This window comes from Bombina bombina, chromosome 10, assembly GCF_027579735.1.
Source record: "Bombina bombina isolate aBomBom1 chromosome 10, aBomBom1.pri, whole genome shotgun sequence".
Lineage (NCBI taxonomy): Eukaryota > Metazoa > Chordata > Amphibia > Anura > Bombinatoridae > Bombina > Bombina bombina.
This window is the reverse complement of record NC_069508.1, coordinates 41,357,298-41,373,018: the sequence shown is the minus strand read 5'-3', so window position 1 is coordinate 41,373,018 and position 15,721 is coordinate 41,357,298. Positions and strand designations below refer to the sequence as shown.

At 38.5% G+C, this 15,721-nt stretch overlaps 1 protein-coding gene across 1 annotated transcript in view; it reads right to left on the bottom strand.

Annotated features, from left to right (window-relative positions):
• TGFBR3 (transforming growth factor beta receptor 3) overlaps nucleotides 1-15,721 on the bottom strand; it is a 322,664-nt gene that overhangs the window by 166,304 nt on the left and 140,639 nt on the right. Inside the window, exon 4 of the mRNA XM_053694009.1 lies at nucleotides 10,875-11,012. Coding sequence (XP_053549984.1) covers nucleotides 10,875-11,012 — 138 coding nt within the window. The remainder of the gene's footprint in view (nucleotides 1-10,874; nucleotides 11,013-15,721) is intronic.

Genomic DNA, 15,721 nt, shown 5'->3' with positions numbered 1-15,721 from the left:
TGCCAGTACCCAGTTTGCATATAAAAATGTTTTTTTAAAATTTATTTTAGTTTTTTCTGTAGTGTAGCTCCCCCCCCCCAGATCAATCCCCCACCCCCTCCCAGATCCCTTAGATGAGTTCCATTACGTTTTTTTTATTATTATTTTTTACAATAATATCCAAAAGTTTCTGTAGTGTAAGCGGTTCCCACCCGCTCCCTCCCCGTGCACGCGCCCTCCCGCCGCCGCCCCCTGTGCACGCGCGCGCGCCTGTGCGCGCCCCCGGCGATCCCGCCCCCCCTCTCTGACTAAGAAGCCATCGATGGCCGCCCACCCACCTCCCATTTACGCTCCCACCCACCAACGAATGCGGCCATCGATGTCCGGTGCAGAGAGGGCCACAGAGTGGCTCTCTCTGCACCGGAGGGGCAAAAATTGTTATTGCAGGATGCCTCGATATCGAGGCATCCTGCAATAACCGGAAAGCAGCTGGAAGTGATCAGGATCGCTTCCAGCTGCTTTCCAAACCGAGGAAGTGCAGGGTACGTTCTTGGTCGTTAAGTGACTTTTTTAAGAGGACGTACCCTGCACGTCCTCGGTCGTTAAGGGGTTAAAATAAAGATAGCAAGAGAAGAATAATAATTGATAAAAGGAGTAAATTAGAAAGTTGCTTAAAATTCCATGCTCTATCTGAATCATGAAAGAAAACATTTGGTTTCAGTGTCCCTTTAAAATGGCTTGCTCTATTCTCAGTCTCTCAACCATGGTCATCAAGTCCCCTAACAGGCCAGGTTTGTATGATATCTGAACCAAAGCACGGGTGAAATAATCAGCTGATCAGTAACCATGGTTACTAACCTGCTCTCACCTATCAGCTGATTATTTAATCTGTGCTCTTCTTCAGATATCATAAAAACCAGGCCTGTTAGGTTTACTGGAGGACCATGGCTGAGAATCACTGCTCTATCTGAACCATTTAAGGTTAATTTTGACTTTCATATGCCTTTAACAAATTAGAGCATATCATTTTTGGATTAGAATGTCCCTTTAAAGGTACAGGAAACCCCAAAATTTTCTTTCATGATTTGAATAGAACATACAATTTTAAAACGACTTTCCAATTTACTTCTGTAATCAAATTTGCTTCATTCTCTTGTTATCCTTTTCTGAAGGAACAGCTTTGCACTACTGGCAGGAAGCTGAACACATCTAGTTAGCCAATCACAAGAGACAAATGTGTGCAGGCACCAATCAGCAGCTAGCTCCCACTAGTGTATGATATGTGCGTATTATTTTGCAACAAGGGATAAGAAGAGAACGAAGCACATTTGAAAATAGAAGTGAATTTAAATGTGTCTTAAAATGAGCGGCTCTATCTGAATCATGCAAGTTTACAGGGACATTAAACCTAACTTTTTTTTTAAGATTCAGATAGAGAATACAATTTTAAATGACATTTCCAATTTACTTTTATTTTCTAATTTGCTTGATTCTTTAGCTATTCTTTGTTTAAGAAATAGCAAAGCACATGGATGAGCCAATCACACAAGACCTCTATGTGCACCCACCAATAAGCAGCTACTGAGCCTATCTAGATATGCTTTTCAGCAAAGGATATCAAAAGAATAAAGCAAATTAGATAATAGAAGTAAATTATAAGGTTGTTTAAAATTGCATGCTCTTTCTAAATCAGGAAAGAAAAAAATTGGGTTTCATGTCCCTTTAATGTTGACATTCCTATCCCTTTATATGCATAAAAACCAACCATAACCCTTTTAAAAAAGTGGTGATGCTATACTTTGATCGTAAAGCAAACATCCTAACATTTTGTCTCCTCTATAAACTGCCTTTTTTTCTTAATGTCATAATGTCTGTTTTACAAGAACTTTGATCTTGAGATTTTTTAGGATTAGTAATTACTGGTAGAAGATATCGTCAGACGACAGAACTCAAGACATTTATGAACTGCTGTAACAAGGACCTACGCTCTTCTTTATTGAAGAATTAAGCTATTTAATATTTTTTTTTAAATTAAACTGACAGCTTTACGAGCAAACAGTCTATTAAATACACTGATAGCAACAAGGTGTATAGGATTTCGTTGAGAACTGTCATCGCTCGGGGAGATCAAATTGAGATTTAATTAAAAACTTTACTCAGCTGCCAAATTCTACATAATGAAAATTCCATTCACCCCCTACTTGGTTAATTATAAAGCTTTTACATTTCTAGAGATCAAAATCTTGATTCCTAATCCTTTGTTTTTTGTCTTAATAAAGATTGACTGGCAACTTCTGTTACAATGAAAGACATAGGTCAGAAGTTACCAGGTGCTTATAAAACATGGTCTAAAATGGCTAACGCAGACTCATTTCAGTAACCGTTATTTTAATATACAAAATTAAATAAAGGGACAGTCTACTCTAGAATTTTTATTGTTTAAAAAGATAGATCATCCCTTAATTACGCATTCCCCAGTATTGCATAACCAACAGTTATATTAATACACTTTTTACCTCTGTGATTACCTTGTAGCTAAGCCTCTGTAGACTGCCGCCTTATCTCAGTCCTTTGACAGACTTGCATTTTACCCAATCAGTGTTGCCTCTTAAATAACTCCACGGGAGTGAGCACGTTATATGGCACACATGAACTAGCACTGTCTAACTGCAAATTTTATCAGTTTGAGTTTGCCTAGGTTTAGCTTGCAGCAAAGAATACCAAAAGAACAAAGCAAATTTTATTTTAAAAGTAAATTGGAAAATTGTTTAAAATTGCATGCCCTATCTGAATCATGTTTAATTTTAACTAGATAGACTGTCCCTTTAAGGCATTTTACTGGCTAAAATAAAAAGAATATTGTACATATCTTTATTTTGTTCTATCTAAAAAAAAAAAATGTATTACATTTTTGTTTTTTTAAGTGTCCTGTGCTGAATATACTAGGGTTTTCTTTTTAGAATTTGGAGGTGTATCCCTCTTCACCAATAGAGCTTTGGGAGTTGATATCTAAGTATTAGTTTTACACAAACACACATTTCTTGTTGTTTTCCACTTAAAGGGATACTAAACCCACATTTTTTTTCTTTCATGATTCTTTCATGATTTTAAGCAACTTTCGAATTTACTCCTATTATCATTTTTTCTTCATTCTCTTGGTATCTTTATTTGAAAAGCAGGAATGTAAACTTAGGAGCCGGCCCATTTTAGGTTCAGCACCTGGGTAGTGCTTGCTGATTAGTGGCTAAATGCATCCCTTTAAATAAAGACAGAGCATACCCATTTTACAAAAAATATTCCAGTTTACTTGTATAATAAAACTTGGTTTGTTCTCATGGTATTCTTTGTTGAAAAGCATATCTAGGTCGATAGTGTGCACATGAATGAAGCAGTACATGGTAGCAAAATTCCTGACAAACAATGCTCCAGACACGTGTACCCTCCTAGGTCTACCTACTAGTGTTCAACAAAGGAAGAAATGTCAGTTTGTACAGATTTTTTTTTATTTTTTTTAAAAAAAAGGATACCAAGGGAACAAAGTAAAATTTCACAACAGAAGTGAACTGGATTGTTTTGTTAAACTGTATGTTCTTTCTGAATCATTAAAGAAAAAAAATTGGGTTGCATGTCCCTTTAAAAGGACATGAAACCCAATTTTTTTCTTGATGATTTAGAAAGAGCGTGCAATTTTAAACAACTTTCTAATTTACTTCTATTATCTAATTAGTTTAATTATCTTGATATTTTTTGCTGAAAAAGCATATCTAGATAGGCTCGGTAGCTGCTGATTGGTGGTTGCACATAGATGCCTCATATGATTGGCTCACCCATATGCATTGCTATTTCTTCAACAAATGATATCTAAAAAATAAAACAAATTGGATAATAGAAGTAAATTTGAATGTTGTTTAAAATTGTATTCTCTAACTGAATCATGAAAGGAAATGTTTGGGTTTAGTGTCCCTTTAAGCGCTGATTTATCAAATGCATGATAGAAAATGTTTAACCCCTTAAAGACCAGTGCCGTACCCTGGGCCTCTCACTAAAAGTAGCAGGTTTTGCGCTATTTCTGCATGCCCCACGAGTGACAGGCAGAGGTACCGATGTAGAGAGGGGGGATTAGAGGGTAGGGATATGATCTTGTAGGGGGAGGGGATAAATGAGGGAGGGGGCAGCTACACTACAGAAACAAATGGTTTTTTTGTGGGGGGGGGGGTTTAAATAAAAAAATATAGCAAACTGGGTACCTAAGATGGCAGTAATCACTTATAGTGGGAGGGTTAAAGAGCTTTTTGGGAGGGATCAGGGAGGTGGGAAGGTAAGGTGGTAATCCCACACTAAAAAAAAAAAAAAAAAATTAAAAAACTTTATGCCAGTACTTAAGATGGGGGTGAGCATTGGGGGGTGGGGAAGGGAAGAGAGCTGTTTGAGAGGGATCAGGTAGAGATCAGGGGGTGTGAAGTGTCAGATGGGAGGGTAATCTCTACACTAAAGCTAAAATTAACCTTACAAGCTACCTGATTATCCCCTTCACTGCTGGGAATAATAAAAGCGTGGTGCGTAGCTGCAATTAGCTGCCTTCTAATTACCAAAAGCAATGGCAAAGCCAAATATGTCTGCTATTTCTGAACAAAGGGGATACCAGAGAAGCATTTACAACCATTTGTGCCATGATTGCACAAGCTGTTTGTAAATCATTTCAGTGAGAAACCTAATGTTTGTGAAAAAGTTAACAATTTTTATTTATTTGATCGCATTTGGCGGTGAAATGTGGCATGAAATAAACCAAAATGGGCCTAGAACAATACTTTGGGTTGCCAATATATATATAGTTTTGATAGGTAAATATAAAAATAAAAAAAGCTCATATTTTGTTTAAATGTAGTGATGACAAAAATGCTCTGTTTTTTTGGGGAAGTCTTAACCTGAACTGCCAGGTCCTTAAGGGGTTAAAGTGATGGTAAATCTAAGTGTATAAAAAAAAACTAGGATTTACCATCACTAAAAATCAAGTGAAGTTTAAGTGATCGTATATGTAAAAACTTATCGCTAAACTCAACGGCTCCGTCTGCCCACGGCAAATCGCTCTTCTACCAATTAGGTGACGCTTGCACCTCTAAACCAATAGCAGTATGTGCATACAGAAACCTGTCAGTTGACACACACTGCTATTGGTTTAAAGGTGCAGCGGCACCTCATTGGTAGAAGAGCGATTTGCCATGGGCAGTAGGAGTCACTGAGTTTAGCGATGTGCAACGGCACAGTCAGGGTGAGTTTAGCACTTCACTTGATTTTTAGTTATGGTAAATCCTAGAGTTTGTTAAACGCTCAGATTTACCACAACTTTGGGGGGGCGGAGTGAAAAGTTGAACCGGCAGGACGCACTTTAGGGAAGCTCCTGAACCACATTTGGAATATATGTGCTTTTTGGGTGTTTTTAGCAGATATCTGTAACTTTACAGTGGATATAACTACAGAAGACCTCAAAGGAGAGCGAAGGTTGCTTTTTATGGTGTGTTCCAGCCTATGCTGTTCAGCCAAACCAAACGTTTCTGTTTTACGGGCCGTGGAGTTTTAAGCTGCCGCATGTTCCCCCCCGGACACCGGGTTACGAAGTAGTCCTACTTGACTACACATACTGCATGAAGATGGATACTGACTCAATTTGTGCTATGCTAGAAGACCATTATGCTGATCTGAGAACCTTGATAGCGCAATCTTTTACAAGCTGTTCTAATCCACGTGGCTATCAAGATGGCGTCTGGGAGCCAGAGACTCCTAGTGATCGATTGGGACTTAATAAGTGTGAGAGCTTAAACGTCAAGGCGGAATCAACAGCTTTAGATTCAGCTATAACTTTCCTCCCTGTCGCTGTCAGTGATGCCGTGCATGCCGCGGTAAGCGTAGCTGTGGAAGTACAAGGAGCCGCTCCTTTGAGCGGGGGGGAGACAGCTCAGATCCCCTTGCCTCGGGATGCAATTGACAGGGAGCACACCTGCAGAGAATTGGTGTTTTACAACAAAATCCCTACACAAGAAACCACCCTGTGCCAAATGGGAGTAACTCATCAGGCTATGCATCGCCAGCGCTTTGTATTCAGGATCTCCAGTTTTGCTGATTGGGGTGATCAGAAGATTAATATGGAAGAGAAGGAGGCTGATCCTAATGGACCACCAGCGCTTGGAAGAGAAGATAGCGTCCTTCCAGCTCCCAGGAGAGGGACACTTGTCATAACTAAACTCCTGTCGCATCAGAGAACCTTAAGTGAGCAGGTGTTTTCCTCCTGCGGAGGCATGCTGGCGCAGAGATCAGAGGTGCTTGAGGTTGAAGGTGAGGGGCAATGTATGGCAGATTTCCACACACTAACTAAAACTGGAGTGGGTTAATCACCTCGCTTCTAATATATCTGGACTGGTCAGAATCTTGACTTACAGATCTAGCCCTTCATCTGTAAACTTAACACTACGACCCTCCTCTTACCAACACATTATTGACTTGTGAGCTCCCTTCTAAGAGGACTGTAATTTGTCACCTACTCATGTTGAACTTTTGGGTCATTATATGTGATTGCTGTCCCTTTTAGCATTCAGCTAGTTATCCCAAAGGAACATTTTTAGTTCTGTAATTTGTTCCTTTCTCCTATAGTGCATGTTTGTTATTGCCTGTTTTGGTGTGTGGCGGGTGTAATGTGCTGGCTTTGTTGATCAATTGGGAGGTACATTGTCTATCTCACATATAATATCCTGGTATATTCTATTTATATTCCCCTACTGGTTACTTGACAGGGACTGCTAAGGGTTTTAGGTATTGGGTCTACCTCTGATGTCTAAGAATGTTTGTGATATGAGCCCTCTAGGTAGACAAATTACTTATAGCTTTTTATGCTGTTTGCTACCCACTCCCTCATATACAGTTGGGTCATATATCTGTAATGCGCCGCATGCAATGTGGTGCTCTACGACTGCTGTTAAATTTGGAATTATTTTCTGTAACCCCAAGTTATTGCATCTCATATGACCTGCATGCAGCTTGCTATATTATTTTCCTTGCAGATCATTAGCAGACAGTTTACACTCCTATATTGCATCTAGCACTGCAGATTGTTTGACTTCTTATGGATCTTCTTATACTGTTATATAGGTTTTTGTTAAAAGTTAAAAATCTGTTCCTTTCTGGACCCTTGGGGACTTATCTATTGATTTTCTTCATTTACTGTTTTTGTTTCTTGCTTCAAGGGTCCTACATGCCTTACACATAGTACCTTTTTCAGTTCGTGTATTATTTCGGACCTGCGTGTCCGAACCTCTGATTTATATTTTGCGGAACAGGGGTCCTGTGTGCCCCCAATTGTCACTTTTATTTTATTTTTTTTCAAACCAAATAAAAAAAAACCAAAAAAAAAAAAAAACAGATTTACCACAACTTTAAGCACAATCCCTGAGATGTTTGCAATCTCTGTCTCTTTCTTAAAATCTACCAACCTCTTTTCTAAAACAAAACAAAAAACCTCTGCAACACACTGATACTCAATGCCGTGTAGCTCCCCCCCCCTTGGCAAACAAGGGGTTAAACATTTGTACAGGATAAAGAGAAACAAAAAACGCCTAGATTACGAGTTTTTGTCGGTAATGGTGTGCAGGGCTAACAAGCATTTTTTTCTCACCGCTCACTTAAGACAACGCTGGTATTACAGGTTTTTTTAAACCCGGCGTTAGCCTCAGAAAAGTGAGCGGAGAGCAACATTTTGCTCCACATCTCACTGTAATACCAGCGCTGCTTACGGTAGCGGTGAGCTGGCTAAACGTGCTTGTGCACGATTTCCCCATAGGAATCAATGGGGGAGAGCCGGCTGAAAAAAAGTCTAACACCTGCAAAAAGGCAGCGTTCAGCTTCTAACGCAGCCCCATTGGTTCCTATGGGGAAATACATTTTATGTCTACACCTAACACCCTAACATGAACCCCGAGTCTAAACACCCCTATTCTTACACTTATTAACCCCTAATCTGCCGCCCCCAACATCGCCTACACCTGCATTATATTATTAACCTCTAATATGCCACTCCGGACACCGCCGCCACCTACATTATCCCTATGAACCCCTAATCTGCTGCCCCCAACATCGCCAACACCTACTTTTTATTTATTAACCCCTACTCTGCCACCCCACTACACCAATTAACCCCTAATCTGCTGCTGCCACTATAATAAATATATTAACCCCTAAATCTAAGTCTAACCCTAACTTAAATATAATTTAAATACATCTAAATAAAATTACTATTTTTAACTAAATTATTCCTATTTAAAACTAAATACTTACCTATAAAATAAACCCTAAGCTAGCTACAATATAACTAATAATTACATTGTAGCTATCTCAGGGTTTATTTTTATTTTACAGGTAACTTTGTATTTATTTTAACTAGGTACAATAGTTATTAAATAGTTATTAACTATTTAATAACTTCCTAGTTAAAATAAATACAAATATACCTGTAAAATAAATCCTAACCTAAGTTACAATTACACCTAACACTACACTATCATTAAATAAATTACCTAAACTAACTACAATTAATTACAATTAAATAAACTAAAGTACGAAAAAAACAAACACTAAATTACAGAAAATAATAAAATAATTACAAGAATTTTAAACTCTCAACGCTGCTTTTTAACCCTAACGCAAGACTCGTAATCTAGCCGATGTTTTTTTTTAGAGTCATATCGGTCCCGTTTATTAATGGATGGACGGACAAGGGTGCTAATGCGTATCTGCCCACCTGGTCTCGCTGCAAGCACTGCCCACATTTAACATTGCGTAAACGGATATGCCAATCGCACTACTTTAATTAAAGACGATCCCTCATCGTAGTGTGTATTTATATTCATAAAGTGCTTGTGGGATTAGGTGCTTGTACTTTGAACTGAAATTTAAATAAATGCAGCAAAGAACTGAAAAAAAACAGTACATTCATTAGCACTCATTACGTCTTTCTATATTTGGACAAATATTTCCACCATGAAAGTAAATTTAAAACCTAACTTTTATTAAAACATTTAGTAAAAGATAGAAAAGCTTAAAATTGCAAATGCATTCTCCATGAATGAAGACCAACATGTATAATATATCAGGTAGTCAATACTAATAATACTGGATAAATTCCAAAACTACCTATGAATAATAGCATTACAGCGTAAGTTTCAATGAGGTTTGGTTGACTTTAAATTGTTTATAGTCATTAGGATTCATTTGTTATTGAATTAATATAATTACCCCCTTAAATATCACACATTCAGAATTATTAAAAAGAATTACATTTGAAAATCAAAATGAGAAAAAAGAAGCAAGAAGGCCATTGACGCGTTTTGCCGTCATGGCTTTTTCAAAGGGCGATCAGCATTGATTGGTCATTTTTATTTTCACAATTGCGGAAATTTGATTGGCTGATGTTGATGTCCATCATCACGTTTACTGTCATCCTGATTGGACAATTATCGAGTGAAGTGTATTACCACTATTATTCAATATTTCTTTGTTATAATAGTTGCAGATTTATCAAGCAGCAGATGCTGCGATCAACCCCCGAAGTTTCCGGCTCGCCAGAAACTTAAGTTAAGAAGCCGCGGTTTTAAAACCGCTGATCCTTAACTCATCCGCCACCTCTGAGGCGGCGGATTGCAATCATTCAGATCAGATTTGATCAGGATGATTGACACCCCCTGCTAGCAGCCGATTGGCCGCGAATGTGCAGGAGGCGGCATTGCACAAGCATTTCACCAGAATGTTTGTGCAATGTTAAATGCAGACAGCGATGTCGGGCGGACATGATTTGTTACAGCCGATCATGTCCGTCCGACATTTGATAAATCTCCCCCATTGTCTACACATATTGAAATATGGTAATTACTGATTTGATGCTATGGATTGGCCATTCAGCCTTGTCAATCAAATTCAAAGTTAAAATGAATAAAAACGCCAATGAAGAGTGCAGCAGGCATAGAGAAAAAAAAAACTATAGAATTGTGAGTAGTAACGATTCTACTGCGGCCAGCAGTTTAATGCCACATTAAAGGGACAGTAAAGTCAAAATTAAACTTAAATGTGTTGGATAAATCAAAGTTTTAAACAACTTTCCAATTTACTTCTATTAGCAATTTTGATTAGCTCTATTTTTATCCTTTGTTAAAGAGTAATCCTAGGTGAGTTCAGGAGCGTGCACGTGTCCTTAGCCATCTGGCAGCAGTGTTTGCAACATTGCTTACAGCAGTGAAATACATAGTAGCAAACACTGCTGCCATAGACTACTTAAGACACATGCACGCTTCTGAGCTTCTATCAGCCTACCTAGATGTACTCCTCAACAAAGGATACCAAAAGAACAAAGCACATTTGCTAACGGAAGCCACGTTCCCTATAAGGCTAGTTTTGTGAGCACCCAAGTTATTTAGAGCAATTAGCAAACACTTCACAATACAGACTGCAAGGTGTTTGCTTATTAACTGCTTCACTGCTGGGCCGCTACAAAACTGGACTTAGAGGTGAAACTGAATGGAAGTAAATTGGAAAGTTGTTGTTTGTTTTTTTATTGCACAATCTGAATCACAAAAGTTTAATTTTATGGTACCTGCCCCAGTCTACGTATCGAACTGTAAACCTGTCATATCACTACCATGATAAAAAATGCCCCCTATCTTTCACAATAAAAACAAAAAGGTTTTGTAAATATAAACTAACTTCTCTGAGATGTTTGATGCCAACTGAACTTTATATGGAGAAATAAATGCTTTAATGTTTTCAGTTAGAATCACAAAACAGCTTAACATATTTACTCCATATGTTGTTACATACCAATGCCGGTAATTACGCTACCAGACATAAAATATACTCACAAAGAAGAATCTTGGAACGTCTGGTACAAGTCTCTCTGTCTTTATCTTCCAAGTCAGGGAGTGGGCAGCGTTCAGGATAAACACCAGCGGCTTCTGATGAACGGTCATTGTGGAGATTGGGTTCAAATGCAACGTGACCTACATATAAAGAGAACAAGATAACCGATTAGTGAAGAATTAGAATTACATAAACAATTATTAGTATTCTTTATTATTATTCTTTATTTATAAGGCGCCGACAGATTCACAACTCGAGGGTGAAGGAGAGTAATATATAAAGTAAATAGAATGAAAAAGTATAAACCTATTATTGTGCATTCTCATATGTATATACACACAAAATAATAAGTTATATAAAAATAATTAGGAAAGGGTGTGTTGCGCATGTTTGTATACTGTACATATGTATGTCTACGCACATGTGTATATACTGTACATATGAATGTGTACGCACAAGTGTGTGTGTACTGTACATACATATCTGTGTATGCACTCGTATATATACTGTACATATGTATGTGTACGCACACGTGTGTGTACTGTACATACATATGTATGTGTATGCACTCGTGTATGTATATATATATATACTGTACATATGTATGTGTACGCACACGTGTGTACTGTACATATGTATGTGTATGCACTCGTATATATACTGTACATATGTATGTTTACGCACACGTGTGTGTACTGTACATACATATGTATGTATGCACTCATATATATATATACTGTATATACTGTACATATGTATGTGCATGCACACATGTGTACTGTACATATGTATGTGTATGCACTCGTATATATACTGTACATATGTATGTGTACGCACACGTGTGTGTAGTGTACATACATATGTATGTGTATGCACTCGTATATATATATATATATATATATACTGTACATATGTATGTGTATGCACTCGTATATATACTGTACATATGTATGTGTACGCACACATGTGTGTACTGTACATATGTATGTGTATGCACTCGTAAATATACTGTACATAAGTATGTATGTGTACGCACACGTGTAGACTGTACATATACTGTACATATGTATGTGTACGCACATGTACATGCATGTACTGTACATGCGCAATGCATTGTTAATCTCCGATCACGCAACTCTTTGTCGGCATCTAGCAAGGTGTTAATGACGAGGCAGTTGAAACACCAGGAGAGAAGTCTAAAAAAAAGCATGTGTTGCAAAAAGTTTGTGTAAATGCGCATGCGTGACGCCATATTAGTTCTACCTAGGCAGAACTCGTTAAGTCGGCTGCATAATGACTGAAAAGATGGGCTTGGCAGAATATACATTTTCTATTTCAATTTTCATGTAAATGTAAAAAAATAGCTAAAAGGCATTATTTGGTCATTTTAACAACGGAATATGATGTTGTAAAGAAAAAAAAAATAGAAAAAAAAATGTTGGGTTTACTATCCCTTTAAGAACAGACTCGTATATCAATTAATCAAAGAACAATAAGATGCGCTACTGGAGATGGATCCCAGATCACATACGTTTATAAAACAGATCTACAGCGACAAATACTGTCACCCTTCATAATCTCTAGATCCTTTTGGAGTAAATTGGTCTTGATTATTTTTAATGAATTATTAATTTTGTGATGTTTATTGCCTGTTACTATTTCTCCTGTTATTCTTTAGTATTGAGCGATTTCCATGCATCTTTGACAGCCTCTAATAGCGCACACCACCCATATGCAATGAATATGTACTTGATGCAGTACTGGAAAAAAACGGATGAGGTTTGGGAGCATATAAAGCTCAAACACAGAACGGCAGTGTAAATGTATACAGAGGGATAAAAGCACTCGCTGCACCATACAATATACTGTTGCTAAAGGGGGTGGAGATGACTCAGCAGCAGATCTTTCCCCCTCCGGAATATAAATTCACATACACAAATGTCAAATGATAGCAGCTCCATGTGGGATGTAACAGAAGACAAACCCACAGTCAATGACCTCAAAAAAAAAAAAAAAAAAAGCACTCAGCTCTTTTAAAAGGGACATGCAACTCACAAAATGTATTCTGTGATTCAGACAGAGCATAACATTTTTAAAAAAAAGTTTCCAATTTACTTCTATTGTCAAATTTGCTTCATTCCCATGATATTCTAAGTTGAAGAGATACCTAGGTAGGCATCTGCAGCACTACACGGCAGGAAATAGTGCTCACATCTAGTGCTCTTGCAAAAGAAAAAACATTCTTGCACAACTGCTGCCATATAGGGCTCCAGAGAGGGACCGGCTCCTAAGCATATGTCCCTGTTTTTCTACAAAAGATAACAAGACAAGGGGGGGAAAATGTATAACAGAAGTAAATTAGAAAGTAGTTTAAAATCATACGTTCTATCTGAATCATGAAAGAAAAATTTTGGGTTTCATGTCCCTTTAAACAGCATATCTCAGCTGTTCACAAATATTAATACAAGACAACCATTTATTGGTGTGTTTTTTTTGTTTTTTAACCTCTGCACCCAGTGAACTAAGTTACAGGCTCCCCTGCAGTGGTCTGGTTATGACAAGCGGTTTTACTAATTTAGGGCTGAAGTACACGACATTAGCTTCCTGTAACGAGAGCTTTATACCAGCACTAGCGACAAGTAGCAAATCATGAGCGATCACACTTCACTTGCTAGAAATTATAGCAAGAGCTCTTTTTTTTTAAACCAACATTATCTTATGTTTATTAACCTTTTAACGCCGTTATGCCGTTCTATTCCGTCGTTATTACACTGGGCTTTAGAGCCGTTATGACGGAATAGAACATCATAGCCAACGGCTGTCCTGAAGCCTTCTGCGCTTCCTGGATTTGATCGCGGTCTGGAGGGCGTTCCTAGGGTTATAGGGACGCACCCCAGACCCGATCCAATTATTTAAATCTCGCAATCGTGATTTCAATTTGTCTACATCGGAACAGTTGTTCCGATGTAGACACTTTAACCCTGGCAGGAAAGGGTTAATCTTTCACTTGGTATAAAAGTCAACACACCATTAAATATTATCCAACCAAATTTAACTTAAAGGGGCACCAAACCCAATTTTTTTCTTTCATGATTTAGAAAGAGCAGGCCATTTTAAACAACTTTCCAAATAACTTCTATTATCTATTTTGCTTAATTCGCTAGATCCTTTGTTGAAAAGCATATCTTAATAGGCTCAGTAGCTGCTGATTGGTTGGCGGCACATAGATTGTGGAATTGGCTCACCCATGTGCATTGCTTTTCTTCAACAAAGGATATCTGAAGAATGAAGGAAATTCAATAATAGATCTATATTGGAATGCTATTTAAAATTATATTCTCTAACTGAATAATGAAAGAAAAATGTTGAGTTTCATGTTCCTTTAATAGATATATACTATAATGAAGTTAGTAGTAATACCAGAGAATTGGTAAAATACTTATGGTTTTAAAATAATACAATACAGAAATATTTTATTTTGTAAATATTTTATTATATCTTTTCATGTGATAACATTGAAGAAATGACACTTTGCTACAATGTAAAGTAGTAAATGTACAGCCTGTATAACAGTGTAAATTTGCTGTCCCCTCAAAATAACTTAACACACAGCCATTAATGTCTAAACCGCTGGCTACAAAAGTGAGTACACCCCTAAGTGGAAATGTCCAAATTGTGCCTAAAGTGTCAATATTTTGTGTGGCCACCATTATTTTCCAGCACTGCCTTAACCCTCTTGGGCATGGAGTTCACCAGAGCTTCACAGGTTGCCACTGGAGTCCTCTTCCACTCCTCCATAACAACATCACAGAGCTGGTGGATGTTAGAAACCTTGCGCTCCCCACCTTCCGGTTGAGGATACCCCACAGATGCTCAATAGAGTTTACGTCTGGAGACATGCTTAGCCAGTCCATCATCTTTACCCTCAGCTTCTTTAGCATAGCAGTGGTCGTTTTGGAGGTGTGTCTGGAGTTGCTATCATGTTGGAATACTGTCCTGCAGCCCAGTCTCCAAAGGGAGGGGATCAGGCTCTGCTTCAGTATCTCACAGTACATGTTGGCATTCATGGTTCCCTCAATGAACTGTAGCTTCCCAGCGCCTGCAGCACTCATGCAGGCCTAGACTATGACACTCTCACCACCATGCTTCAGAAGTAACGAGGATTGAGTCCTTGTGGAGGTGCGCACATAAGAGGAGCAAAGCACATATAACAATAACAGTCTCGGGGGAGGCAAGGTGATACCCCACCACTGGCCACCCGATCTGACGGCAGCACTCCCGAAGATAGGATAATGGCAGATATCTGTAGGAGCAGAGAACAGAAAGAGGCGCCTTATGGGACAGTATCGTGGTGTCGCTATAAAGCAGGTACGAGCAGACAGCACACACAAATGACAAAATACTCACAAGTTTGTTGTGAGTATTTTGTCATTTGTGTGTGCTGTCTGCTCGTACCTGCTTTATAGCGACACCACGATACTGTCCCATAAGGCGCCTCTTTCTGTTCTCTGCTCCTACAGATATCCACCACCATGCTTGACTATAGGCAAGACACACTTGTCTCTGTACTCCTCACCTGGTTGCCGCCAGCCACACACGCTTGACACCATCTGAACCAAAAAAGTTTATCTTGGTCTGATCAGACCACAGGGCATGGTTCCAATAATCCATGTCCTTAGTCTTCTTGTCTTCAGCAAACTGTTTGCGGGCTTTCTTGTGCATCATCTTTTCAAGAGGCTTCCTTCTGGGACGACAGCCATGCAGACCAATTTGATGCAGTTTGCGGCATATGATCTGAGCACTGACAGGCTGACCCCCCACCCCTTCAACCTCTGCAGCATGCTGGCAG